The sequence below is a fragment of the Vipera berus genome (genome assembly GCF_964194415.1).
Source record: "Vipera berus genome assembly, chromosome: 2".
Lineage (NCBI taxonomy): Eukaryota > Metazoa > Chordata > Lepidosauria > Squamata > Viperidae > Vipera > Vipera berus.
Genome location: NC_138203.1, coordinates 163,638,163 through 163,664,950, shown reverse-complemented (window position 1 = coordinate 163,664,950; position 26,788 = coordinate 163,638,163). Strand labels below are relative to the sequence as shown.

Below are 26,788 nucleotides of genomic sequence, written 5' to 3'. Positions count from 1 at the left end.
ACAGGAGCAAACCAACCTCAGCATATAAAATGATAAGTAGACTGGGTTTGTTTTAAAAGCACTTATAGACAGTTTTGCACCAGCTTGAAATCTGTAAACACCTTCCTCAAAATTAAACTCATCTGATTGTTGGCAGTGGAATTATCACTTGGCTCCTTTTGTAGGAGACTACAAATTTTTTTTTAAAAAAACCTGCCAGAACAGCTTTCTTTTCCATCGCAACTAAATGTGCTCCTGATGATGATGATGGGACCTTGCCTGAAGATGTTGAACCTATGCAGTTCTAAAGGGAAGAATGCAGCCCTTCAACTAACCAAGTCCCAAGATACAATCCAATAATATGAAAAATAGACCATGTAATAAGGGAGGCGCGTGATTTCCACCACTCACCCTAATCAATAGCCTGAATGCAGGATTCTATAGTTGTTGAAATTTCCAAACACTTTTCAAAGGCAGACCTATGAACAATGTGTTACTATAACCCATACAGGACAGAATATGTCAGGGGTGCAAGTCAAAGTACTAGTTTTCATTGTGTAAATACATTCCTGGTCAGATTCAGTGGTGAATCCACCATATACAAATAGAAAAGCTTGACTTTTCACAGTATGTGTCACCCAACTAACAGCCTGAAACTGACTTCCTGCTCTTCCTTCCAATTGACCGATAAGCGCCAGGTTCTTCTTTTCAGCCCCTTCTGAAAAATTTGTTCAGATACCTTGGAATTTGATAAAAAGTAGAGACAGACGGGCTGTCATCAGAGATTATGGGCAGCACCAAGCCCTAAAACTCTGGATGACCTTTGCAGCAGTTATTGGTGTGCGTAAATACAGTCAGCCCCGTAGATCCAACAGTTATGTCTGTAAACCCTATTTTATGGTTTGTGAAACCAGCTATGATTTATTCAACAAATCATATTTAAAGAAATTATGGCTGAATTTGACATATGAATCAGGTCTCAGAAGTACACCACTTGGAATTCTTTCCCAACCAAATCTCCCTCTACCCACCATAATGGTAGTGGGTACTCTCTAGTCCTGTTTATAATAACATAGATGCCAAAGCATCTGGTCCTTAGTTATAAGAGAACCAGTTTAGTGCAGTGGTCAAGGTGCTAGTCTAGAAACCAGGACACTGGGAGTTCTAGGCCTGCTTTAGGTATAATAGCCAACTGGGCCAGTCCTTCGTCTCACCCCAACCCAGCTCACAGGCTTGTTGTGGAGAAAACAGGCATATCACCTTGATGGATTATGTATGTATGTATGTATGTATGTATGTATGTATGTATGTATGTATGTATGTATTGGTAGTCTTATGGCCACAATTAGATTTTCAGTTGTTGTTACAGTCTGTGATCACTAATCGGGTTCTAAGTACAATCCTATTGTTCTGAATGAGGGGGGTTTTTTGGTTGAAAACTATTGAAGGCCGAGAACTCTCTCCCCCCCCCAGTGTGTGTGTGTGTGTGTGTGTGTGTGTGTGTGTGTAAATATAAATGTATAAATGAAAGGTGGTATAGAAAGAGGAAGAGGAAGAGCACGAAGATAAGAGCATGGAAGAAGAGCAGGGCAAAGTAGTTTTGCAACAGTATCTTCACACATTAGCCATCTCCTCCTGGCCACCTTTTCTGTTGAATCTGAAAATATTCCCCTCTCTTTGCAATACGGAGAGCCTCCCTCTCTTCCGACGTGGATTCATAGCTATAGTAGCGCAACAAGAAGGGCCAAACTTCCCCACGGATTGAGACATCGATCCCGCCAAAGAAAATAGCCTAGGGAGGGAAGAAGAATGAGAACCACATTCAGAGAAAAGTGTCAGCGTTTCTGAAACGGAGCTCTTTTTACTCTGCCTGACAAGAGCTCCCTTGATTCAGGAGCCCACAATCTGCATATGCTGGGAGGGAAAGCAGAGCCCTCCCATTTCCCAGGGGAGACACAAATCAAGCTCATTTCAATGTCAATAAGTCCCCTGGAGGGCCCGTACAATTAACGCATCATTCTCACGTCACAGCTTAATCCCCAATCTTGGAAACGGTACACTTGGACCCAGCCTTGCACAGATATTCCGTAACCACTTATTTATTCCAAGCTAGACAATTTTGAGCACTTTCTTGGGGCCTGACGAGAGAGGCACAAGCAACCGTGGCAATAGCTGCAGATCCTCCTATCTCAAAGAACAGTGACCAGCAATGGTTTAGCAGCAATCTGACTTAAGAAGGAGGTTTTGTGTGTGTGTGTGTGTGTGTGTGTGTGTATTCTGCTGCACCTAACTAGTTCAGTTCCTTCCCTCTTGCCAGGATTTGGCCCAAACCAGGGACAATGGGCAGAGTTCCTTAAACTCTGGAGTCTGCCAGAAGGAGGGTTTCTGTTGAAACCCACAGAGCAAAACATGCCGCTGTTGAGTTGCTTCTCACCTTCCTCAGCTTGTACTCTTCTTCAACTTGTCCAGCTTTGTTTAAATGACGAAGCCACCCGGAGACATCTAAGCGCTTATATGCGTTCTCCTCCGGGTGGGTCTCAGAGGACGGGAGCTTGGGCCGGCGAATGGAGAACTGCATGCAGGTCTTCACGTCGGTGAGCTGCTAATTGGAAACAAAAGAGGAAAGAGAAAGCTTGTGTCGTGGCTGCATCGGCCTTAGGTCTCCAGCTCATTTTGACACCATCCTGTGGAAAACAATCAACCAGCCAACCTCTGGAAACTGGGGGAAAGCTGCTGGCCTGGAGGAATTAAGGTTCTGAGTCCCTTTAAAACTGCTTTGTGGTTGGCTTCCTTTCTCACCCCTCCCTGTCCAAGATCACAGTTCACCCAGCTTGCAGCCATATCTTGAGTCTGCCCAGGAATGCATGTAATAAATTACATCTGATTGGCCACATACAAAAGCCCTGCTGTTAGGGAAGAGAGAAGCAGCGGTGCCAGGCTCTCTGAGGACGCTTGCCATTCCAGGGCAAAAACTGCAGCTGACATTTAATTTAAAAATCAAAAGGTTGCTCCACACAAATGCAAGCCCCTGTGGCACTATAATGAGAGGAAAGCAGCAGGAGAAATGTGTGTTGGGGGAGGAGGTAGGGAATTTAGAAACCCTGTTTCTAACAAGCATCTCCGGTACCTTTAAACACATAATTAAGACCTTTGCAAAGTCTTTGTGCCAATTAAAGGAAGATATGGCAGCGGGTCTTGTCAAAACAGGATTGGAATGGACTGTAAAGAGCCACGGAATGAACAATTTCCAGAAGGGGCAGCTGTGCCATTTTGCTTCAACAATGAGTTTTGTAGCATATTAATGACTAATTTATTATAGTATAAGCTTTCATGGAGTACATCCACTGGCATCAGCATATACCTAATGTTCAAGTGTGTGTTGGCAGTGGGAGTTGAGAGACTCCTGGGGACAAAATGACAAACTGAAGTTTGTGGAGCTGATGCTGCAGTGAACAAAAAACTGGTGAGGAGATCAGCTCTTTGTTATTCCTCTCTGGACAAGAAGATGACTCAGGATTGCCCACAAATGCTCTAGGTTGTTTACACCTTGCAAGGAGATTGCAAAACAGCAATCGCCCTGTGGAGTTAGAGCTCTGGGAAAGAAGGGAATAGCCATCTTGATAAAAGTGGGGTCAACTTTGAAAGGACGCTGGGTTTACTTACTTCCTTTTCTAATCACTTTCTGAAATTGATTGTTAATTGTTTTTCAGCTTTAGGAACTTTTGGATTGACATGTTTTACGGTACAGCGTGAGCTTCCTCCAAACCTTAGCAAAAGAAGCTTTAAATACAACTTTAAGGACTGAAAAAAATTGGAGGGGGAAATAAATACAAAAGAGTGATTAAATCTTTGATTTTAGAGAGTTTTAGAAATATCAACAACCTAAGATATGTAGATGATACCACTCTAATGGCAGAAAGTGAAGAGGAACTAAAGAACCTCTTGATGCGGGTGAAGAAGAAGAGTGCAAAAGAGGGCTTGAAACTCAACATTAAGAAAACCAAGATCATGGCATCCACTCCTCTCAATTCTTGGCAAATAGATGGGGAAGAAATGGAGGTAGTGACAGATTTTATCTTCCTGGGCTCCGAGATCACCTGGGCTCCAAGATGGGGACTGCAGCCAAGAAATTAAAAGACGCTTGCTCCTGGGGAGGAAAGCTATGGCAAATCTAGACAGCACACTAAAAAGCAAAGACATCACCCTGCCAACAAAAGTGTGTATAGTCAAGGCCATGGTTTTCCCAGTTGCAATGTATGGCTATGAAAGTTGGACCATAAGAAAGGCTGAGCACCAAAGAATTGAGGCCTTTGACCTATGGTGCTGGAGAAGACTCCTGTGAGTCCCCTGGACTGCGTTCAAACTGGTCAGTCCTAGAAGGCCAGATCCTGAAGTTGAAACTCAAATACTTTGGCCACCTAATGAGAAGGAAGGACTCACTGGAGAAGAGCCTAATGCTGGGAAAGATTGAGGGCAATAGAAGAAGGGGACGACAGAGAATGAGGTGGCTGGATGGAGTCACTGAAGCAGTAGGCGTGAGCTTAAATGGACTTCAGAAGATGGTAGAGGACAGGAAGGCCTGGAGGAACATTGTCCATGGGGTCACAATGGGTCGGACATGACTTCGCAACTAACAGAAACAACAAATTTGAAATAAAATTATGGAAGCATCCTTCCTGTGGGAAAAATGCTTTTGTTTTGAATTCTTTTGTTAAGGCTTTAAAAATTGGACACTATGGAGAACTAGAACGAACTAAAGATTACAATTAGAGGAGAAGAACCCTCAAATTTGACTTATAGATAGTCCTCAATGTTTCACCATTTATTTAGTGACCATTCTGTATTTACAGTGGTGTTGAAAAAAGTGACTTGCAACTAGTCCTTCACTTAGAAGTGTCATGGGAGTTCCCATTATCATGATTTGGGCACTTAGCAACCTTTTCAGCTGGCATCCGGCAAGCAAAGTTAACGGAAGAAGCCAGATTCGCTTCATGACCTTGTGATTTGTTTAATAACCGTGGAAAAAAAGATAGTAAAATCAGGTGTGGTCATGTGATGACTCACTTAATGAATGCATCGCTTAGCAACAGAAGTTCCAATCCCAACTGTGGCTGTTAGTTGAGGACTACTTGAACAAATACAGAATGAGGCAAAATATTTAAACATTGGGCCTACTAAAGGATAGCCTTGAACAATGGGCCCAGAAATTAACAGTGTCAGCCTCTACAGATAGATTGTGTCTAAAAGAAGTAATGGGAATAAATTCTCCGTCACAAGATTGAGATAGGTTTGAAACTGGATTTAAGAATTACAGGCTAAAAGAGTGATATGGAAAAAGATATTACACTCTACATGCAAAAAACCCCCAAAACAAAAACAAAAAATCTCAAACAAGCCAAGAGAATGACCTGGATAATTTTCCTAGGCTGGATTTACTAAAGAGGCACGTTAAAGCTGTGAAGAATTTTATATGAAGGGACAAAGAAAAATGAAATCATAGTTCTAGGACATTTTGAAAGGCCTAAAGATCAAAATGGTTAGAAATAAAAGGAAGGAATATAAAGTTGGTTTATATGATCCAGGTTAAAAATAGATTACGTTGTTATCTCTGATAAGCCTTAATTGCCTTTTGCTGACATCAGTATTGAAATGACAAGGCTTTAAGGATTTGGTTACAGATAAGGAGATATGGGAAGAATATATTTGTTGTATTTAAGAAAAGGTGATACGTTATTAAAATTGTAATTGTCATTTCTTTATATGCTTTTTTCTTTGCTACTGTATTTTCTTATTTTTTTCTTTCTCTTCTATTTTTCTATTTATTCTCTTTTTTCTTTTCTCAATCTTTAATTTTTTGGGGTTTTTTTTAGTTTGTATCTGTTTTTAATTGTTGTCAATTGCAATCATTAAAATAAAATTACTACTAAAAAAAGACCGTGTGCACAGTAAAGATGCTGATACATCCTAGAGAGGAATTGAAATTCTTTCCCTCTTCCAAGGATGCATGTTTTTCATCTCTCCTCACATCAAGCAAAACGGAAAAGACAAATGATTGCTTGCACTGCTGTGTCCATGTTTATATATAGCCAACCTGTCATGCCCAATCGCCAAGAGCAAATGAAACTAGACTGAAGTCTTCAATGTCCAATAAAGCATTCTAAGCTCCCCTCCCCCCCCCAGCCTTCTTTGGCATGTCTAAAATCCTGCCGTCTTACTCCTGTTATGTAATGTGTTCTCTTTCTAGCCCAATTTTAGAAGAAATGAGCATTTTGGATGCCTCCATTATATCTAAAATGAAGTCAGAAAGTGCAGCTGTTCTTACTTCTTCAGCATAAGGAAGAACCAGATGGGCTTTCTGAGTTTACAAGCCCACCAATTATCCAGAGGCTAATCAGGAAGAAGGAGGGAATCTACTGAAGTTGACTGTCATCAGGTGAATTGGCGTTTTCAAGCACCTGCTCTAATCTAACTTACCTGGTCTTTGAGATGCGTCTCTGTGCAATACTTCCATTGCTGAAACACTTCGGAGAGTTTATCCAGGCCACCATGGTGAAAGTGAAAAATCTTATACTGACTCTCCCGGCTAGCAACCACCAGCTGCCCGCTGGTGCAGGCCTCATCACTGAAGGAAAAGGTGCAGAGAGAGATGTAGGAGCACAGAGTCAGCAAAATTTATTAGCTAGGTGCCTTGTGCTGGGAACCTTTGAGACAGACCATATCGTGTGCATGTTACCATTTCCGCAGTGCACCAACAATATTAAAGGACGATTTTACTCTGTTAACAGTGTGTGCATTTTTTGTAGGCTTGAAAACACTAAAAAATGCAAACACAGACATTCTATGATGATAACAGGTAAGGACCTGGAGAAAAGGGCTAGGATAAGAATAAAGGGTTTGCTAACAGAAGTGTATAAAATCAATCAGTCAATCAATCTTATTTAGCCCGGAAGGCCCAAAGCCAAATGACAAACGTAATCTAAACTTGACATCGGATTACAAAAAAAATTAACAAGTACAATATAAATGGGATTATAAAAAAAAATATTTAATAAATACTACATAACAGACTTTAATTCCAAGCTCATTGATTTGCTATTAAAATCCTTTTTTTTAAATAGCCATAGTTAAAAATCTGGCTGCTGCCACTGTAATCTTAGGATTTTCATCGACAAGTAAAATTTTTACTTGCTCAGAAATATTTCTTCCTGGTTTAGATTTTAAAACAGGCCCAATAACTTCTATCCTTCCGTTCCCCACGCCATCAGAACCGATGAAGCTTCTTTGATGAGAGGCGAAATGTTTTCTTCTTCTTCTATGAAAAAAAAACAGTCCAATTGCCTTTTGAAGAAAAAAGAAGCGCCTTTGAAACACCTGTGACCTGGACGAGTGAGAATCTCCACAGACATGCCTACTGAAAACTTTTACAAAATTCACAGTATAATAAAATACGTTACACAGTTTCGGGAGCAAGTACCGTTACAGGCAATACATTTAATCCAGCTTTTAAAACTGCTGACACAAACTAAGCCTTGAAAAAGGAAACGGATGCTACTACTTTTCCAGCATAGTCAGAAGCTCGGCTCCATTGTGGGTTCCTTCCCTTTATTGCCCTCCATCTCTTCCAAGGCCTCTCCTCATTCACCCCGCTTGTTTTATCATCATTTCCCTGTGGAATGTGCCAGCAATGACTGAAACAGCAAATTTCCTTGAGAACTCCAAACCGCAATCAAAATGAATTATGGAAATAATCTGACCTTACTTTGCATAATATATTCTGAGCACACACTTTGATTCTCCCCCCCTTCCCCCCCCGGGGGGGGGGTAGACGTTGCTTTTCATTTTCTCCCTTGCAGAACACACACGGCTCTGATTATGAACCAGCATAGCCAAATTGTAGCTTGTGAGGTCTTGAAGAATCAGGGCATGCCACACACTTCTTGGTACCCAACGAAGGGCCTGGTTTCCATCTGGTAATACTTACCAGATTGTTTATGGTAATCAACCTGAGCCTTGGTATGCTCAACAAATCCTACCAACATGGATCTGGGCGAAAGAACTGAGGGACTGGCTGCCAAGGTCAGTTTGCTTCTCCCTTAAACTTCTCCTGGCAAGGCGTAAATAATTATCATGCTAGAGAGATGTACAAGGTGGATCCGAAGGATGATTGGATAGAAAATTATTCCTTTTAACTTTAAGCTTTCTTAGGTTAATGGTGGATAAGAAAGAATGTTGTGATAGTGGAACCACTTGATCCTGTGACTCTTCAATTACCCAACCTTTGTTGGGAAGGAATAATAATAATAATAATAATAATAATAATTTTATTTGTATACCGCCCTTCTCCCGAAGGACTCAGGGGGGTGAACAGGGCAAACATATAAAAGTACAAGAATACAAAAATTAAAAGAGATTAAACAAGATGTCCAAAAGCTTAAAACAGTAAGTTAAAATACATTTAAACAATAATAAGACCCAAACCCATCACCCGTCAGGCCAGGCCGGCTTGTTCGAACAAGTAGGTCTTCAGATCGCATCGGAAGGAGCGAAGGTCGGGCACCATCCGGAGCTCGACCGGCAAACGATTCCATAAATCCGGCGCACCCACAGAGAAGGACCTCCCCCTGGGGGCCACCAGACGACATTCTCTGACCGGTGGCACCCTAAGGAGGCCCTCTCTGTGGGAGCGCACTGGGCGGAGGGAAGTTGATGCTGGCAGCAGGTGATCCCTAAGGTACTCCGGACCCATGCCATGTAGGGCTTTAAAGACCATTATCAGCACCTTGAATCTCACCCGGAAGACAACTGGGAGCCAATGCAGCTCACGGAGCAGAGGTGTAACATGGGAGTATCGGGAGACTCCCAACACAACTCTCGCGGCTGCATTCTGTACCAGCTGGAGCCTCTGAGTGGTCCTCAAGGGCAGCCCCATGTAGAGAGCGTTGCAGTAGTCTAAACGAGAGGTCACGAGCGCATGAGTGACCGTACGCAGGGCATCCCGGTCTAGATAGGGCCGCAACTGGCGCACCAGGCGAACCTGGGTGAAGGCCCCCCTAGTCACCGATACTATATGGTCTTCCAAAGAAAGCTGTGAATCTAGGAGGACTCCCAAGTTGCGAGCCCTATCTACGGGGGGTAATAGCTCACCCCCCAGAGAAAGAGATGGAATATTCTGAATGTCCCGAGATGCCGGTACGCACAGCCACTCAGTCTTGTCGGGGTTGAGTCGAAGCCTGTTCCTCCCCATCCAGACCCGAACCACCTCCAGGCAACGGGACATCACGTCGAGGGCATCACTGGGGTGGTTTGGGGTCGAAATAAAAAGCTTGGTATCATCAGCATACTGATGATACCCAACTCCAAAACCACGGATGATCTCACCCAGCGGTTTCATGTAGATGTTGAACAGGAGAGGCGAGAGGACCGACCCCTGAGGAACTCCACAAGCAAGAGGCCTCGAGGTCGACCTCTGCCCCCCTGCCAACACCGACTGCGAACGTCCCAGGAGATAGGAGGAGAACCACTGAAGAACTGTGCCTCCCACTCCCAGTCCCCTGAGACGCCGTAGCAGGATACCATGGTCGATGGTATCGAAAGCTGCTGAGAGGTCTAATAGGACTAGGACAGAGGAATATCCCCTGTCCCGAGCCCTCCAGAGATCATTCACCAGAGCGACCAATGCCGTCTCCGTGCTGTACCCGGCCTGAAACCCGATTGGTACGGGTCTAGATAATCCGCTTCATCCAGAACCAGAGGGAGCTGATGCGCCACCACACTCTCAACAACCTTCGCAAGAAAGCGAAGGTTGGAGACCGGACGAAAGTTATTTAACACAGCTGGGTCCAAGGCAGGCTTCTTGAGGAGCCTGCAACATATTTCTAGCCCTCATGTTTTAACATGTCACCACTTGGATTGGTGATGATACATTTAAATAATTATAGTCAGAGATCAAGGGAGTGGAAAAAAAGGGAGGAAAATTAGCTTGCTTGATAATTCCAAATTGTCATTTTTAAGTTTACATAAATATTTTTTCAAATCTGAACTTATTGTGGATATGTGGTTAAGAATAGCAGAAGAATATTGTAGTATGAAAAATGTCTTCATACTTGTTTCATGAAACTTGCATTGCCAATACTGTTAATTATCTGAAAATAATAAACAAGTAAGGTTTTTCAGCTCTCCCCGCTTTTAAATGAAAAGACTTTACCTTTTCTCTTATAGACTGCATTGGTTCTGGTTGTTATGGACCTGTCTTCTTTGTTTGTTTGATTGATTGATTGATTGATTGATTGATATTGCACACTTTTTAAAAGCCCATTTGCCTCAGAGAGGGATTGGGGTGGTTTACATGGCTTGCCTGGACCATGTCAACCTTATCTTCTCAACAGCATCGTCACCAGAGATCAAAGCAAAAGGTGAAGAAGATGACAGGGAAAAGATGAGGGGGCAGTGCTATAAATCTATATGAAATATTTAGGACAAAGACACCACCAAATCCTGTAGACAGACAGGCAAGAAACTAATCCCTGGGAAACAGCTGGGAAACAGAATGAATGGTATTGTTCCCAATTCTCAGGCATACTCATTAAGCAACAGCTAAGTATATGGCCTATCACTTAGCTACCAGTCCATACAAAATAATCGCGTCAATTTGGCACCCTCTGATGCACTGAACTGCAATTTCAAAAATTATCTCTTTGAACCTGAGGAATTTGGGGACATATTGTTCAACACAACTGGGAGGACATGTTATGGGAAACATGCCCCCAAAATCCTAAATTTAAAACAGCACAGACTTCATATTATTTAAGAAAATTATCAGGAAGTTGTTTTCTCTTGCATTCAGACAAATCAGCCATCAATAAATACATAGAAATAAACCATATTTCCACACCATTTTGCAACTCAGACCAGTCTTTCTTGATCACCTATTCAAAACACTCAAGTACACAAGGACAATGTGATAAAAAAGCCAGCAGATGAGTATAGATAGTATCATCACTCCAAGGAACCGCAATATTGGTTTTGACCCATGTGGCAGAGTGAAATCTTTTCTCCAAATGAAAAGCCAATAATGAAAACTCATTCTGGTTTTGTTGTGCTATCACATGCCTAGGTAACAGGGCAATGCCAGCCATGTCTGGACACAGTCAATTCTTACCTGAAAAAAAGGCGAAGAGATCTCATCTGTCCCAGGTCAACTCTGAAGACCCCACAGATCTGTTCCAAGGCAAAGACCTTCTGTTGCTCATCCCATCTGGAGGCTTGGACCTGCCCATTATTCTCCTGGAACTGGGAACTGGGATCAAGGCTTGAACTGGAACTGGTTGAGTGAGTCATGTGGCTTTCACATGGATCTCTATACCAAATGTAGACATGGACAAATAAGTAAAAAAAGAAGGTGGTATGAGGCAGATCACTACTAACTGCAAGAAGCAGGGGTAAAGTTGCTGTAGGGTGGATGGAGAAATCCAGGTGGACTCCATTTTGCTACAAAGCCTGTTCTATTATCCTGGCCAGTAACTTCAACCTAAACTCACCCTGGAACATGTATGCATGCAAATACACATACATATATAGCTACTCACATGAAAAAATGCTTCTGGAAATTTGGAAACATAATTATCTAACCATACCTGAAGCTTAAATTTTATTTCAGTAGATAAAAGCTTTCAAGTTGTAAAGTAAACGTACATATGGAAACTATATGGCTTAGTTAATTGCTATTGTACAGAAACACTGCTAATTCCATAAATGAGCTTTTCTTATCTATTTCTCACCATTCTCTATCCAACCCAAAGTCATTAAATTACTCTGCTTGGTAAATATCTTTTCACACAGATGGGATTTAGTTAAGACCGAAATAAGAATTACAAGGACAAAATAGTGGATGTCTCAAGTATCTTTGCAAATATGGGAGCAAGAGACATGAAAAGCAGTGTGATTTCATTTCATTTCTTAATTCTGAATGGACCGGGAGAATTTTGTTGGAAATTCAGTTTGTTCCATTTCTGCCAAGGGGTGAGGGGGAAATTTTGGATAACTTTCCCAGTTATAGCAAAAGCTGAATTTTATAAGTGGCAATTTCTCAAAAAAGATTTTCTTAGTTGCTTTTAGACAATATGGCTGATACAGAAATCTAATAAATAAATAACTTCCTGACAAAGAAGAAACAGTGCAGCTTTGGGCACAACTATGGGACAACCGAAAGAAATACAACAAAAATGTAGCTTGGATAAAATAGGTGAATAAGAGAGGAATCTTTCAAGGAGATCCACTAACACGACTATTGTTTGTCATTGTTTGTTGAGTCCTCTGTCACTGAAACCAAACAGGTCAAGCCATGGCAAAGGAGCTTGAACTGGACAAGTGCGCCAGTCTTACCATCAACAGGAGCGGTCCCATGGGAACCAAGGTCATTCCCACAGGTGCTGGAAGTTAGAGGGAAGGAGGGTCATGGAGCCCCCCAATTGCCTTCATTGAGTAGCGTGATCAACACCATAGAGGAAGGGAGGGAAGTGTTACATTTAGTTACTTTGAATTCCTGGGGGAATTTTAGAGTTGGTTTCACTTTTGACTGTGCTGATATTATGTATCTAAAAAACATGTTCTTTGAGGAAACTTCAAGCCTTGGAGTTCTGATTTGTTTGGATCCATTAGTTGAAACCTTGACATAGCAACAATGGTGCATTGGAATATCTGCAAGAAATACTATTGTCTATAAGAAGGAACTAGTGCAGGGGTCAGCAACCTGAAACAGTGAAAGAGCCACTCGGAACCGGTTCCCTCACAAAAGGAAAAACTGGGAGCCGCAAAAAAATGTGTGCGCATGCGCGTACATGCACACGTGCGCAGAACAGGGTTTGACTGAAGAGTGGAGCCAAGGCGAGATATGCACCTACCCTGCATATTTGAATTGATTGGTTGAAATTTTTTAGTCCCACTTTTTTTTTTTGGACTGCACATGGCAGAGGACTGGGAGCCGCAGGAGACGGCTGAAAGAGCCGCATGTGGCTCCGGAGCCGCAGCTTGCAGACCTGTGAACTAGTGGAACCACAAAATAGACAAAGTAACAGAAAATTAAGATGCCAAAATCCTCTGCAGCTTTAGAATTCAACTAGACAAGCACATGCCGCATAATTCCAGACTTAACAACTTTTGATAAGATAAAAAAAGGCTGGACAGTGGATGTAGTATCTGGAGACAGCAGTATAGATGAGAAAGAACTGGGCGGAAAAATCACAAAATACAAAGACTTGCAAGTAGAAGTAGAAAAAACAACTATGACAAAAGAAAGCAAAAAGGCCACAATTGAGCCCAAGATTTATGTTGCTAAGGGAAAAATGTGTTCAGTGAGCTTTGCTCCATTTTATGATCTTTCTTGCCACAGTTAAGTGAATCACTGCAGTTGTTAAATAAGTCACATGGTTGTTAAGTGAATCTGGATTTCCCATTGACTTTGCTTGTCAGAAGGTTGCAAAAGGTATTTACATGACCTTGGGACAATGAAACTGTCATAAATATGAACCAGTTGCCAAGCATCCGAATTTTGATCATTTGACCAAGGGGATGCAATGGTTGTAAGTGTGAAAAACGGTCACAAGTTACTTTTTTCAGTGTTGTTGTAATGGTCACTAAATGAACTGTTGTAAGTCGAGGACTACCTGTACCAATATTTGAATCGACCTTTGGTACGAGCCCCAAACCACTGCAACATCATTTGAGTACCTCTGGCACTGACAAAAATCACCATCAGTCAATTGTAAAAAGCAGCTTTACTTGGAAGAGCAATGGTCCCCTTAACTCAGACATGTCAAACACAAGGCCCGGGGGCCGGATCCGGCCCGCGAAGTGGTTTCATGCGGCCCGCAAAGCCATCCTGGAAAGAGTGAGGGAACGGCCCCCACTGCCTTGGCTCTGGCCCAGAGACCCTCCTTCTGCCAGAGACCCTCAGATCTGTCCCACTCCTGCCCAGGCCCCCATAGGCACCCTTGATGCCAACGATGTAGAGCTGGCCACGCCCACCCAGTAGGCCATATGCACTCTAGCCACGCCTACCCAGTAGGCCACGCCCACCCTGACCATACCCACCCGGCCCCCTGAGGGCAACCGCAATGCTGATGTGGCCCTCAATGAAATTGAGTTTGACACCCCTGCTTTAACTCCATTAAACAACAATATCTGCGGGTCTTTGGAAAGGACTTGATAAGTGAATAAAAATGCCAATTCCAATCTAAAGAACTGCCTCTGTGTGGCAACCATAATTCTTTAATATTTATTAACTTTTTTGTACCCTTATTGTACATCCCGAAGAGTCACTTGTTGTGAGATAAGTAGCCGTATAAATTTAATAAATAAATAATTTATGCTGAACAGTTCTTATGTTAGTTTCCCAGAGAACACACACAGAGATATACACACACACAAACAGTTGTCACATCATGTTTACTCCTATTTTTGTATCAGGCAAGGTATCTGGAAAATATAGCTGTATACTTGCTTATTTAAGCATTTCTTAGCACATTCTCTTCCTATCAAAAGCTTTGGGAAGCACACAAAGAATCCCTGAACAGCCATTATTGTTCAATTGTCTTAATTATGTCAGCAGATGCTAAGCTGTCAGAGAATTTGAATCCGCTTTTACCACTGAATAGCAACCTTGTTTATGTGTGGCCTGCATTGATTTTCATAGAGTTTCTAGATAGAACAGCAACAACTACAACTCCACTGTCTCCATGCATTTTAGGAAAAAAGATGAAAACAATCTACTTCTCAACATCTCTCCAATTTAACTCTATGAAAATCTGGGAAATGTCGGTCTTTTGAGAAGCCATCTTTAAAACCAGAAAAGCTTCTAGTTTTTGTCTATCATATCTGTGAGAGATGCAATCCTGGAAATACTTTGGCTACTCCTTGTTGTAGCAATTTAAAATAACAGAAGGCTATTTTCTCTTGGGACTACTAAATCATATTTGGGGTACAAAAAAAAATGCTGCTATAGTTAACTAAACAGAAGAGGCTGGAATAAACAAGGAGAAAGGTCAAAAAAGTGATTTAAGGAGAGTCTGCTGCTGTGTTTCCAAAACAGAGCACAGAGTTTAACTTTCAGAAATCTGTCCCTTCTCTTCCCTTGCAAAATGCTAGTCCTCTTCTCGAAGAAAATCAAGAAAAACCAGTAGTGTGTTGGGAAATCAGTGAATGTGAAACTGTGGCCTCCAGGATCTGGAAAAGGCCAATCTATTTGAGCCATCAGAAAGAGCTCTCCTGCGAAATGATGGTTTGCAGAACAAGGGAAGGAGAAAATATAAAAGCAGCTGCCTGAAAGGCCAGTTTATGCTACGTTTTCTAATCCGCTTATTGAACAATGCAGGTGCTGAATGCTGAAGAAATCACACACTCAGCATGCCAGTGTGGACCTTCCTAACCTTACAACAATGCTCCCTGAGCAGGGGCCACACGAAGCCATTGGAAGAGCCTTATTTTTAGCATTCCCCAGCAGCTGGGGTCCCATAGGCATTCCCCAGTCAGGTGGAAGACCGCATTGTGCACAGAGCCCTTGGGAGAAGACCACATTCACCACTGTACCGGGAAACCTGACTCTGTATACACAACTCCGCAGTATAGTCCCACTATAGACATAGCAACTGATGCCCAATGCCCCCAAATGCTAGCTCCTCCCGCTAAAATCAATCAGATTTGGACTTGAAGCGACATGACACTGATGATGATGATGATGCTCTTTTCCCATAACAGGACAGAACTCATGTCCTTCTATACTATATAAAGAGTTTCCTCTACTCCTAAATCTACCCAAACCTCACAGCAGTACGATCAGGGGTACAAAAGCAGAAATCTACAGGTGAAACTCGAAAAATTAGAATATCGTGCAAAAGTTCATTTATTTCAGTAATGCAACTTAAAAGGGGAAACTAATACAGTATATGAGATAGACTCATTACATGCAAAGCAAGATAGCTCAAGCCGTGATTTGTCATAATTTTGATGATTATGGCGTACAGCTCATGAAAACCCCAAATCCACAATCTCAGAAAATTAGAATATTACATGCAATCAATAAAACAAGGAGTGTACATACAACAATATCGAACCTCTGAAAAGTATAAGCATGCATATGTACTCAGTACTTGGTTTGGGCCCCTTTTGCAGCAATTACTGCCTCAATGCGGTGTGGCATGGAAGCTATCAGCCTGTGGCACTGCTGAGGTGTTATGGAAGACCAGCATGCTTCAATAGCGCCCTTCAGCCCTACTGCATTGTTCGGTCTCATGTCTCTCATCTTCCTCTTGGCAATGCCCCATAGATTCTCTATGGGGTTCAGGTCAGGCGAGTTTGCTGGCCAATCAAGCACAGTAATCCCACAGTCATTGAACCAGGTTTTGGTGCTTTTGGCAGTGTGGGCAGGTGCCAAGTCCTGCTGGAAAATGAAGTCAGCATCCCCATAAAGCTCGTCTGCGGAAGGAAGCATGAAGTGCTCCAAAATCTCCTGGTAGACGGCTGCGTTGACCCTGGACTTAATGAAGCACAGTGGACCAACACCAGCAGATGACATGGCTCCCCAAATCAACACAGACTGTGGAAACTTCACACTGGACTTCAAGCATCTTGCAGTGTGTGCCTCTCCATTCTTCCTCCAGAATCTGGGTCCTTGGTTTCCAAATGAGATGCAAAAGTTGCTCTCATCAGAAAAGAGGACTTTGGACCACTGAGCAACAAACCAGGTCTGTTTTTCTTTAGCCCAGGTAAGACGCTTCTGACGTTGTTTGTTGTTCAGGAGCGGCTTGACAAGAGGAATACGACATTTGAAGCCCATGTCCAGGATCTGTCTCTGTGTGGAGGCTCTTGATGCACTGACTCCAGCCTCAGTCCACTCCTTGTGAAAGTCCCCACCAACACTTTTGAATGGCCTTTTCCTGACAATCCTCTCCAGGCTGCGGTCATCCCTGCTGCTTGTGCACCTTTTTCTTCCACACTTTCCCCTTCCACATAACTTTCTATTAATGTGCTTTGATACAGCACTTTGGGAACATCCAACTTCTTTTGCAATTACCTTTTGAGACTTTCCCTTCTTATGGAGGGTGTCAATGATGGTTTTCTGCACAACTGTCAGGTCAGCAGTCTTCCCCATGATTGTGATTCCTACTGAACCAGACTGAGAGACCAACTAAAGGCTCAGGAACCCTTTGCAGGTGTTATGGCTTAATTAGCTGATTAGAGTGGGACACTTTGAACCTTTTCACAATATTCTAATTTTCTGAGATTGTGGATTTGGGGTTTTCATGAGCTGAAAGCCACAATCATCACAATTATGACAAATCACGGCTTGAACTATCTTGCTTTGCATGTAATAAGTCTATCTCATATATTAGTTTCCCCTTTTAAGTTGCATTACTGAAATAAATGAACTTTTGCACGATATTCTAATTTTTCGAGTTTCACCTGTATCTATATGCTCTGCTACTAAAACTCTCACTGTCGTAAGGTTTGCGTGGGTGAAATGGCACATCACAGTAGGGTAACCATTTCTGAACGAAAGTATCTCAACTCGGCTAAGTTACAGAACGTGTCCAAAATCCAGGATCCATGACTCCCGAGGGAATGAAATGTGGGAAGTTGTAGATGGGTCAGTGCTACTGGTTGCTGCAGTCATGTGATTTTTATTTCCAAAAGTTCTGTGACAATTTATCAGCCCCCTCTCTCCCTTCCCCACCCAGCAGCAGCCACTTAGCTGGAAAGGGGAAGGAAAGGAAGGGAAGGGAGAAGGGACAAGTAAGAGAATGAGAGGGAGGGAGATTTCTGACGCTCTCTGCCAGTTCCCCTCAATTCAGTGGGGAAGTTGACAGGAAGACTGAAATTGCTCCCGCTTCCAGAAATGCTTTTCTGCCCATCTGTGGTCAATCTATTTCTTTCTTTAGGGAAATGTCTCTGAAAAGGTGACCCAGGAATCACAGTTTTTCTGGTGACAGATAAATCCAGCCTTATACAGTTATTCAACTTCATATGGTACTGCATTATGACTACACTTTATCTAAATACCACTATTCATATTTAGTCTAAATAGTACTTTTGCCCCAGCAAAGGCCTGGGATAGGCCTCTTGAGCTATAGATGAATGAAATCACTCTGTGCTGAACTTTTGTGAGAAACATTATTCTATGGCATAAAATCCCCTTATACTCCTCGAACCGGGCTGGAATAAATGGCCAAGAACTATGGTGCTACACAACTTGGAAGGGACATAAAACAATTCTTTGCTGCAGCTGGCATAATCTTTACAATGACAGTATTATATAAACGCAGACCAGAATACAGGTAGTCCTCAACTTCTTCGTTTAGTGACTGTTCAAAAGTTACAACAGCACTGGAAAAAAAGTGACTTACGACCAGTCCTTTAGTACGTGATTCACTTAACAACTATGGTAAAAAAAAAATACAAAAATTCAGGCATGACTCAGTTAACAATCATCTTGCTTAGCAATGGAAATTCTGGTCCCAATTGTGGTCATAAGCCAAGGACTGCCTGAATCCATTCCTTGTGGTCCAAACAGGAAGAAACAACTTAAAATGCTATTATGGACAAGTTGTGGAAAAAGGCTGTCTTTGTATCAAGGACCCCACTTGGTCCACAAACACCCTGTCTGTATTTTCTCATTATTGTTAAGCAAATCAATTAAAGACTTCTTGGCTGTATTTGCAGATGTGTTAATCTTGGTTAGTTTTACAGGCTCACTTGCATTGCATTGCATTACTGTTCCTTCTGGGGGCTAGATATTATCAGTGATGATACATGCAGCAGCTTACAAGACCTCAAACAAAAAAAAAGAGCAATTAATGGCAGACACTCTTGGCGAACTGATGACCATAAGGCCACAAGGAGCTGGCAGTATCTGAATGACTTATTATTATATGACAGTGCCTGCTATCTGAAAAACCTGCTGACCTACCATATATAGGAATTTTTTTTAAAAAAGAACAGTATAGTAATGCTGTTCTTTTGCATGTAGTAAAAGAATTCAGTATCTACCATTCGCCTTGCTAATCCAATTAAGTCAGTTGTATTTTATGAAGAATTCAAAATGTGTCTTGAACCATTCTGAAGCTTACTAGCTAAGGATCCTCTAGAGCAGAACAATAGCCCTTTTAGGACTCGTGGACTTACAACTCCCAGAATTCCTGAGCCAGCCATGATAGCTCAGGAATTCTGGGAGTTGAAGTCCACAAATTATAAAGGGGCCGTCGGTCCCGTTCCCCCCCCCCCCCGTTCTAGAGGTTATCTGTTTATTTGATTACTATAGCCATACGTAAATACATTGGAGTTGGGCAGCCAATTTTCTAAATAAAAAAAATACATAATTTTACACAAGTGACCCTGGATGGTTTATAAGATTAAATTAGACAAATCCACCATATATACCGGTAGCAATGCACCCCCATGTCACCACTCCCCATCAAAACTCATCACGACCCATTATTTATAACCACATAATCAATAACTAGCTCATATTATGATACACATTCAGAAAACAATTGCACAAGACTGTTTTAAGTACACTCAGAATAAAGTATAGTATTTAAATACATGCCTGGCACCATGGCAGACATTCCTATATCTCACCCTTTTTGACAATGAAAAGGATTTACTATGGTAATCCAGGTCATGATGCTCTTATTGCTGCTAACTCATTAAAACAAGAGTACACAACTTTCATGCAGTCCGCTGCCCTTTCTGGGATTTTGAAAGTGCTACAAACAAAGAAAGGAGGAAAGGAGAAGAAGGAAAAATCTATAACTACAATACCCAGATAATACAGAGACGTTTCAGTGTAATTCTTCAGCCAAAACAGTTAGGGAACCAAACTAAAAGGAACCAAGCATGCCTATAAAAACCACAAATGCAATTAGAATTTTAATAATTTCAAACATTCCCAATAATTCAAATGAACAAAATAAGGTAAACTACCCTAATTCATCCCTTTCATGAATTATTAACCTTTATACCAGGGGTCCCCTACTCCTGGGCTATGGACAGTGGTGGGATTCAGCCAGTTTGCACCAGTTTGGCAGAACCGGTAGCTAATTTTTTGTTGCCCAGGCCCAGAATGGATTTCCGGAAGCGGCATCCATACAGAGAACCGGTTGTTCACATATTTGAATCCCACCACTGGCCACGGACGGCTACTGGTCTGTAGCTTGTTAGGAACCGGGCCATGCAAGCAACAGGAAAGCAAGCCAAGCTTCACCTACACATGCATGGTATCTAAGTAGCATGCAACCCCTCCCCCCAGTGCATGGAAGAATTATCTTCCATGAAACTGTTCCCTGGTGCCAGAAAGATTGGGGACCGCTGTTTTAGACTACTATTCTAGCCAATCTTTTAGAGGTAAGCTGGGCCAATCATAGCCCTTGGACAGTTTGGTGGACTGTATTTTGCCTGCAAGTCTCTGAAAAACAGTATGAATTTTGCTATCTTCCACCAAGAAATTTAAGGAAAGGAAAGCTCCCAGCATCTGAAAGGATCGATGCATGTCTCGGGAATTTTAAAAATTCTAACTCTTCCCAAAATAGAAAAAAACAATATTAGAAAATCCTGACACTCTTACAGAAGTCAATACATCACTGTTTGCCCTCTTCTTCTTTCTAGGGATCCCAGATGTTGAAAGTTACAGGAAAAGCAAAGCTTTTGCATGCAAAATGTTTGCCCAACCATCTCTAAAATTCACAATGGTTTGAAGACCGATGAAACTTCAAATGAGTCATATAGTAAGAACTTTTTTACTGCTGGCGAGGTAGGGAAAGGGAGAGATCTTGGCAACTTTCTGAGGCAGGAACCGCTCCTCTTCCTTACTATCTCACCAGCTCCTGCAGCAGCAACAGAAGATTTGTGATGTTGCTCCTAAGACCAAGATGCTGTGTTGTTTTTCTTTCTGTTAAATTTATAAGAAGCAGCATCAGTAATGGGTCAAATTCTTGTATCACTTTATTACAAGGGGTTTTTTTTGTCCCCTTTCAATTTCCAAGTTTAACTGCAGTAATTTAAAATAGTAACTGAAAAACAAAATTGGCTGGAATCTCCCTTGAAATACAGCCAATGGCACACCTCCCTGTGGACTCACGGGTAATTCGGTGTGTGGTGTATCAATATCCCTTTGTAGTACTATACCAATTCCAGAAGGTTCCTTCTCTGCTCTCTTGCCCTTCAAAGCCACATTAAATGGTAAGCTCATCAAAGCATCCACATCTTTGGTACATCCTTCTTCCTAAGCTGCTACGTGAGGCAATATGCCTGAATTTTGAGGCCGCACCTTTATATATGGTTCAATAAGATCTGGATTGCCCTGTTAGTTTGTAATCAACTAGAAATAGGAAGTTAGATAGCTCTGAAAAAAACTGAACCAGACATCTTTAGGCTGCAACTTCATTATCATTATCTAATCTTTAAAAAGTCTGGCTTAATCAATCTCTTTCTGTGAGTAGAAGAGGATAAAACAATCATACTTCCAACTCTGGCTTATAAGGCCGAAACAAAATCCAAGTTAGGCTGCCACAATAAATAATAAATAGAGATTCTGCAGTTGACTTATCTTCCCCTGTTACAGGGGGAAATAAGCAAAAGCAGCCAAGAAATAAAGCACCAGAAAGGTGATCTTTTCTGATGAATTGTAAAAATTCTGGCTTAAAGTGATACGCAATCATAGACTGGACCAACTATTACTTTTTGGGGGTGGGATTTTATTATCAGTCACTTTGAATATGTAAAGAAAACATGAACAAGGATAAAATAATATAATACAAATAATTAAATCATGGACTGTAAAGTGTCACAGAGATTAAGAGTCTTTTAAAATATCATTATGGGAATATAATTAGTCCCTTATACATGTTAAGGGGCTAAGAATCATTACTTGAATGTAAGTGAAAATGAGTCACTAAATCCATGGGTCACAACACTACAAATCACTGAATTGACCTTACACCTTAGTAACTTCAGCCCATATGATTAAAAATATATTCTGATTTAGATATTGCTGATCAACTATTTCAACTTGAGAGGCAGGGGTCCCCAACCCCCAGTTCATGGACCGGCATCAGTCCACAGCACGCCAGAAGCCGGTCCACACAAAGAAACGAAGCCCCATTCACAGTATACAGGCAGCATGTGAAACCTCATCCCTTCTGGTCCATGGAAAAACCTGTCTCCATGGAACAGGTCCCTGGTGACCAAAAGATCGGGGGGGGGGGGACTGCTTTAGGGTAGCACTGCTGCATAAATGTGTATACACTGCTTTCCAGGAGAAAACAGATTCAGGTCTTTGCCCCAAATTGTTTATAACCTGATATTTAATCAGTGATCAGGTACCACAGAAGAAGAGTACAGGTACTTGACTCAGTTAAGCTCAACATTTATGTTGGTAGGCAAAACATTTGCCGCGTAAGTTTTGCCCCATCTACGACCTTTCTTGCCATAGTTGTTAAGTGAATCACCAGAGTTATTAAGTTAGTAATGCAGCTGCTAAGTGAATCTGGCTTCCCCACTGACTTTGCTTGTCAGAAAGTCACAAAAGATGATCACATGACTCCGGGACACTGCAACCGTCATAAATATGAATCAGTTGCCAAGTGTCCAAATTTTGATCATGTGACTATGGGGAAGCTGCAACGGTTGTGTGAAAAGACACTTTTGCGTCACTTTTTTCAGTGCTGTTGTAACTTCAAACGGTCACTAAATGAATGGTTGTAAGTTGAGGACCACCAGTAATTTGAGCTGTATGCAGTAAGGGGTGTTTTGCTTATAAGGATACTTGGATGGATTGAGAGGTGGAAAAAAATATCCCAGAGGAGAGCAAGGGGAAACCTCTTCCACGTGATTGGATAGAAAACTATATGGCTATGCCCAGGTGATCTCCAGGAGTCAGAGATGACTCAGGATAGCCTCCTTTTTTCATTTTCATTTTTTTCAGAAATGAATCCAGATGCATCTCAAGAGGAGAAGAGAGGCATGGGCTATTCCTGTCTCTTCTCCTATCACTAACCATATATATATGCCTTTCTTCTGAAGACTCATTGAAGCTCAAGATTATCCTCCCTCCCTCATGCACAAATACACACACACACACACACACACACACACACACACACACACACGTGACCATTTCCCCCTAGCCAGTGGCACTAAACACTATTTAAGTAGCTAATTAACTTTCTGGGCTAGAAAAGCTTCTGTAATTGCGTTTCTTTCACCTTTATAGCCCCCCCTCCCTCAAGGGAGCTGGAGCTGTCCTCTGGCATTTGTTCTGCTCCTTCCTACCACTCAGGCACAACTTCTACCTTGACAGCAGCCTGCCAATCACGGGCCGCACAGGTCGCTGGGGACTAAATTAGGAAGACGCTTGTGATGGACAAATCCGCCTAGCTATGCACAAAGAAAGTGCAAAAAGAAAATATGCTTAGAAGTAATTTCTATCTTACATTAGAACGTGGCTTCAACGGCCCCATCACAGCCAAGGATTCCTCAATCTTTTTCTTTTATAAAGTAGATGACAGAGGTGTTCAAAACTTAAGACTGTTTATATTTTGTTTGCACTGGCATCTGCTCCTCATTAAATTGAGGAGGGAAGAACGTAGAAAATAAAAGTACTTTGATATTTCAAGCCATGGCAATCATTCTGGGTTCCAAGATGCTGCATTAGGGTTAGGACGCTGAGCTTGTCGATTAGAAGGTCGGCAGTTTGGAGGGTCGAATCCTGAGTGCCGCGTAACAGAGTGAGCGCCTGTTACTCGTCCCAGCTTCTGCCAACCTAGCAGTTCGAAAGCATGTAAAAATGCAAGTAGAAAAATAGGGACCACCACGGTGGGAAGGTAACAGCGTTCCGTGCGCCTTTGGCGTCTAGTCATGCCGGCCACATGACCACGGAGACGTCCTCGGACAAGCGCTGGCTCTTCGGCTTTGAAACGGAGATGAGCACCGGCCCCTAGAGTCGGAAACGACTAGCATGCATGTGCGGGGGAACCTTTACCTTTACCGTTTCTAACCTTAATCGCTTGATCCAAAACTGCATGTGTATACACATGCTGGCATAGACCAGGAAGCAGAAGGTTCTCCTTTTGGGGATGACACAAGTGGCATGATCCTTGGTGTCCTGAGCCAGGTTTTCAAGATTCTCACTGCAAGCACACCTGTGCCACAATAACTCCAGCTCTACGTTTTGTGTGGCGCAGATCTTTCACGGCAGACTTTAAAAAAAGGCCAGAGAGTCTAGAATCTCTCTCTTATTTTATTAAAAGTGGGTGCTTAGTGCAACTGTGGTCAAGCATAATGATACAGTTGTGGGGGGGGAAAGGAAGAGGAGGGAGAGAGAGGCAATCTGCTGTGGCATGCTAATTTCTCTCTAGATTTAAAATGAGAGGAACCAGGGAAACAATTTGGAAAAGCAATTTTATAGGAAACCACTTAAGTAGGGTGAAGGGGTTTTTTTTTCTTCCATCTATTGGTTCATTCCAATGGCTGCACTGCACAGAAACCTTTGTACCCCTCTCTGTCCTGAGAACCTTCCCAAGATTTTGGACTACATCACCTATCATCCACAGTAAAAAACATATGATGCTGGTTTGACATGAGAGGCATTGTAGTCAAACACATTTGGCTATCACTGAATTAAAGATTAAAGACACTTCAGTATGGAAGAAATGAAATATAGCATCTGCTTCTATGAGAATATATATCAAGTTACTGCTAAGCAAAGTGGGAAGTCTTGATTATTGCATTGTTTCTTTTTAAAAAAATATGGACAACTTCTGCTAATACAACAGAATCCTGACATTGCACATTTTTCTTCCCTATCTCCTAAAGATACCTTCTTGTGATCCAGCAAGAACATTGACTCAAACGGAAGGAAAGCAGTTACTTTGCTTAATTCATGCTACACAGCGTACACACACAGTATATATAGTAATATATATATAGTAATATATATATATAGTAATATATATATATATATATATATATATATATATATATATATATATATATATATATATATATATATATATATATATATATATATATATATATATATATATATATATATATATATATATATATATATATATATATAAAAATTTATTTATTTTATTTAATTAGTTTTTTATACCACCCTATTCCCGAAGGACTCAGGGCGGTTTACAGGGCAATATTTAAAAGACAATATAAAATTAAGATAAAAATAGAATTAAAAAGAATTAATATTAATATTAATATTAATAAAATTATATATATATATATATATATATATATATATATATATATATATATATATATATATATATATATATATATATATATATATATATATATATATATATATATATATATATATATATATATATATATATATATATATATATATATATATATATATATATATATATATATATATATATATATATATATATGTAAATTTTTTTTAATTGTCCCATGTTTGGGGCCTAGCAAGGTAATCTGAATATTTAGCAGACATCTAACATATATATATTGTTAACAGCTTAAGGGTCCTCTAAACTGAAACATCATCACCCTAAAGCTAATATACAGATTCCATAATGTGCTAAAAAGCATCTGCTTGCTACAAAGATAGATGCTGACAGAAAGTATTAATCTGTTGATAAATGATTATTTAATCAGTCAAATGTATCTATATATACAAATATAGGTGTCGCTTTGTGTCAGTGGAGGGAGGGAGGGAAAGAGAGAGAGAGAGGGAGGGAGAGAGAGGGGGGGAGAGAAAGATTTAAAATAAAAATATTACCTAAATAGGTAAGGTATGTTTTGGTAAATCCACACAAAGAATTTTCTGAACATTTTTGTGGTACGGTTGTTTCATGGTGACAGGTTTGGTCGTCTCGTACTTATGAATAAACACACTCACACCGCCCTAAGCAGCTTAACACAGCTAACCATCGAAGGAAAAGCCTGGGCATGAACCTGGCCTTCCTTTTAAAACAAAGCAAGTCTTGCAAAAGCCCAATGACATATCTTTATGTTCTGGCGAGAAAAGTGGTTTTTACATTCGCTAATCAATCAGTGGATGTGTATAAAACACCCCCCCCAATCCTAGAGATGGAAAATGTGATTTCTTAGTGCAGCATGAAAACAAATGTTTACTTTCCAGCCTGACCAGTCTGGAAAAGGAGAGCTTTCTTAGCAGTGTTTATTTTTATTTTTTAAAAAAGAATCAATGGGTCATTTTGCCACGCTTTCCCTGCTGCCCTTCTCCCCATCCCTCCACGCACAAGTAAAAGTCAACGCTCATTATGCTAATTACAATCAAGCCATCAGAAACCTAAGTCACTGGAAATCCCTGAAGAGCCATTTTGTTTGGAGATGCTTGGCATTTAGCACTGAATCTCTCAAAAGGTCTTTTTGCCTGGCAAATTAAAGCAATGGCACGAAGGCCAATTCTGCGGAGACTCCCATCACTAACTCAGCCAATGCCATCCAAAGAGATTGGCATTCCTGTTCAAGCCTACTAGAATAAGACACACAGTGTTTCCCAAGCAGAAAGAGAAATAAAAATGAGAAATGCAGGATGCCGATATCGGTATTCCAAAAGCTGGATTCAGGGAACAAGTCAGTTTTCAAGTACCGAGAAACTGAGGCTCTCTTCTTAACCTCTGAATGTCGATTACACTTCCTACAATACCAGTAATTCTCTGCCTGGTGCTTTCAAAACACCCCAGATTAGGTCAGCCTTGCCCAAAGCAGTGTTCCCTCCCCCCCATATGTATCGCTTACATTTCCC

The 26,788-nt window shown here is 41.3% G+C and overlaps 1 protein-coding gene across 6 annotated transcripts in view; it reads right to left on the bottom strand.

Moving 5' to 3' along the window:
- Positions 1-26,788, bottom strand: part of TBC1D16 (TBC1 domain family member 16) — an 84,182-nt gene that overhangs the window by 7,841 nt on the left and 49,553 nt on the right. For 5 of the 6 annotated variants that reach the window (XR_014025406.1, XM_081319923.1, XM_081319922.1 and 2 more), the window contains 4 exons: positions 11,138-11,335; positions 6,454-6,601; positions 2,414-2,581; positions 1,623-1,771 (listed from right to left, as the gene is read on the bottom strand). Coding sequence is in view for 5 of the 6 variants with exons in the window: in XM_081319923.1 (XP_081176049.1) it covers positions 1,623-1,771; positions 2,414-2,581; positions 6,454-6,601; positions 11,138-11,335 (663 nt within the window). In the remaining variant the exon portion in view is untranslated. The remainder of the gene's footprint in view (positions 1-1,622; positions 1,772-2,413; positions 2,582-6,453; positions 6,602-11,137; positions 11,336-26,788) is intronic. The other variant, XM_081319924.1, reaches the window with a different exon arrangement.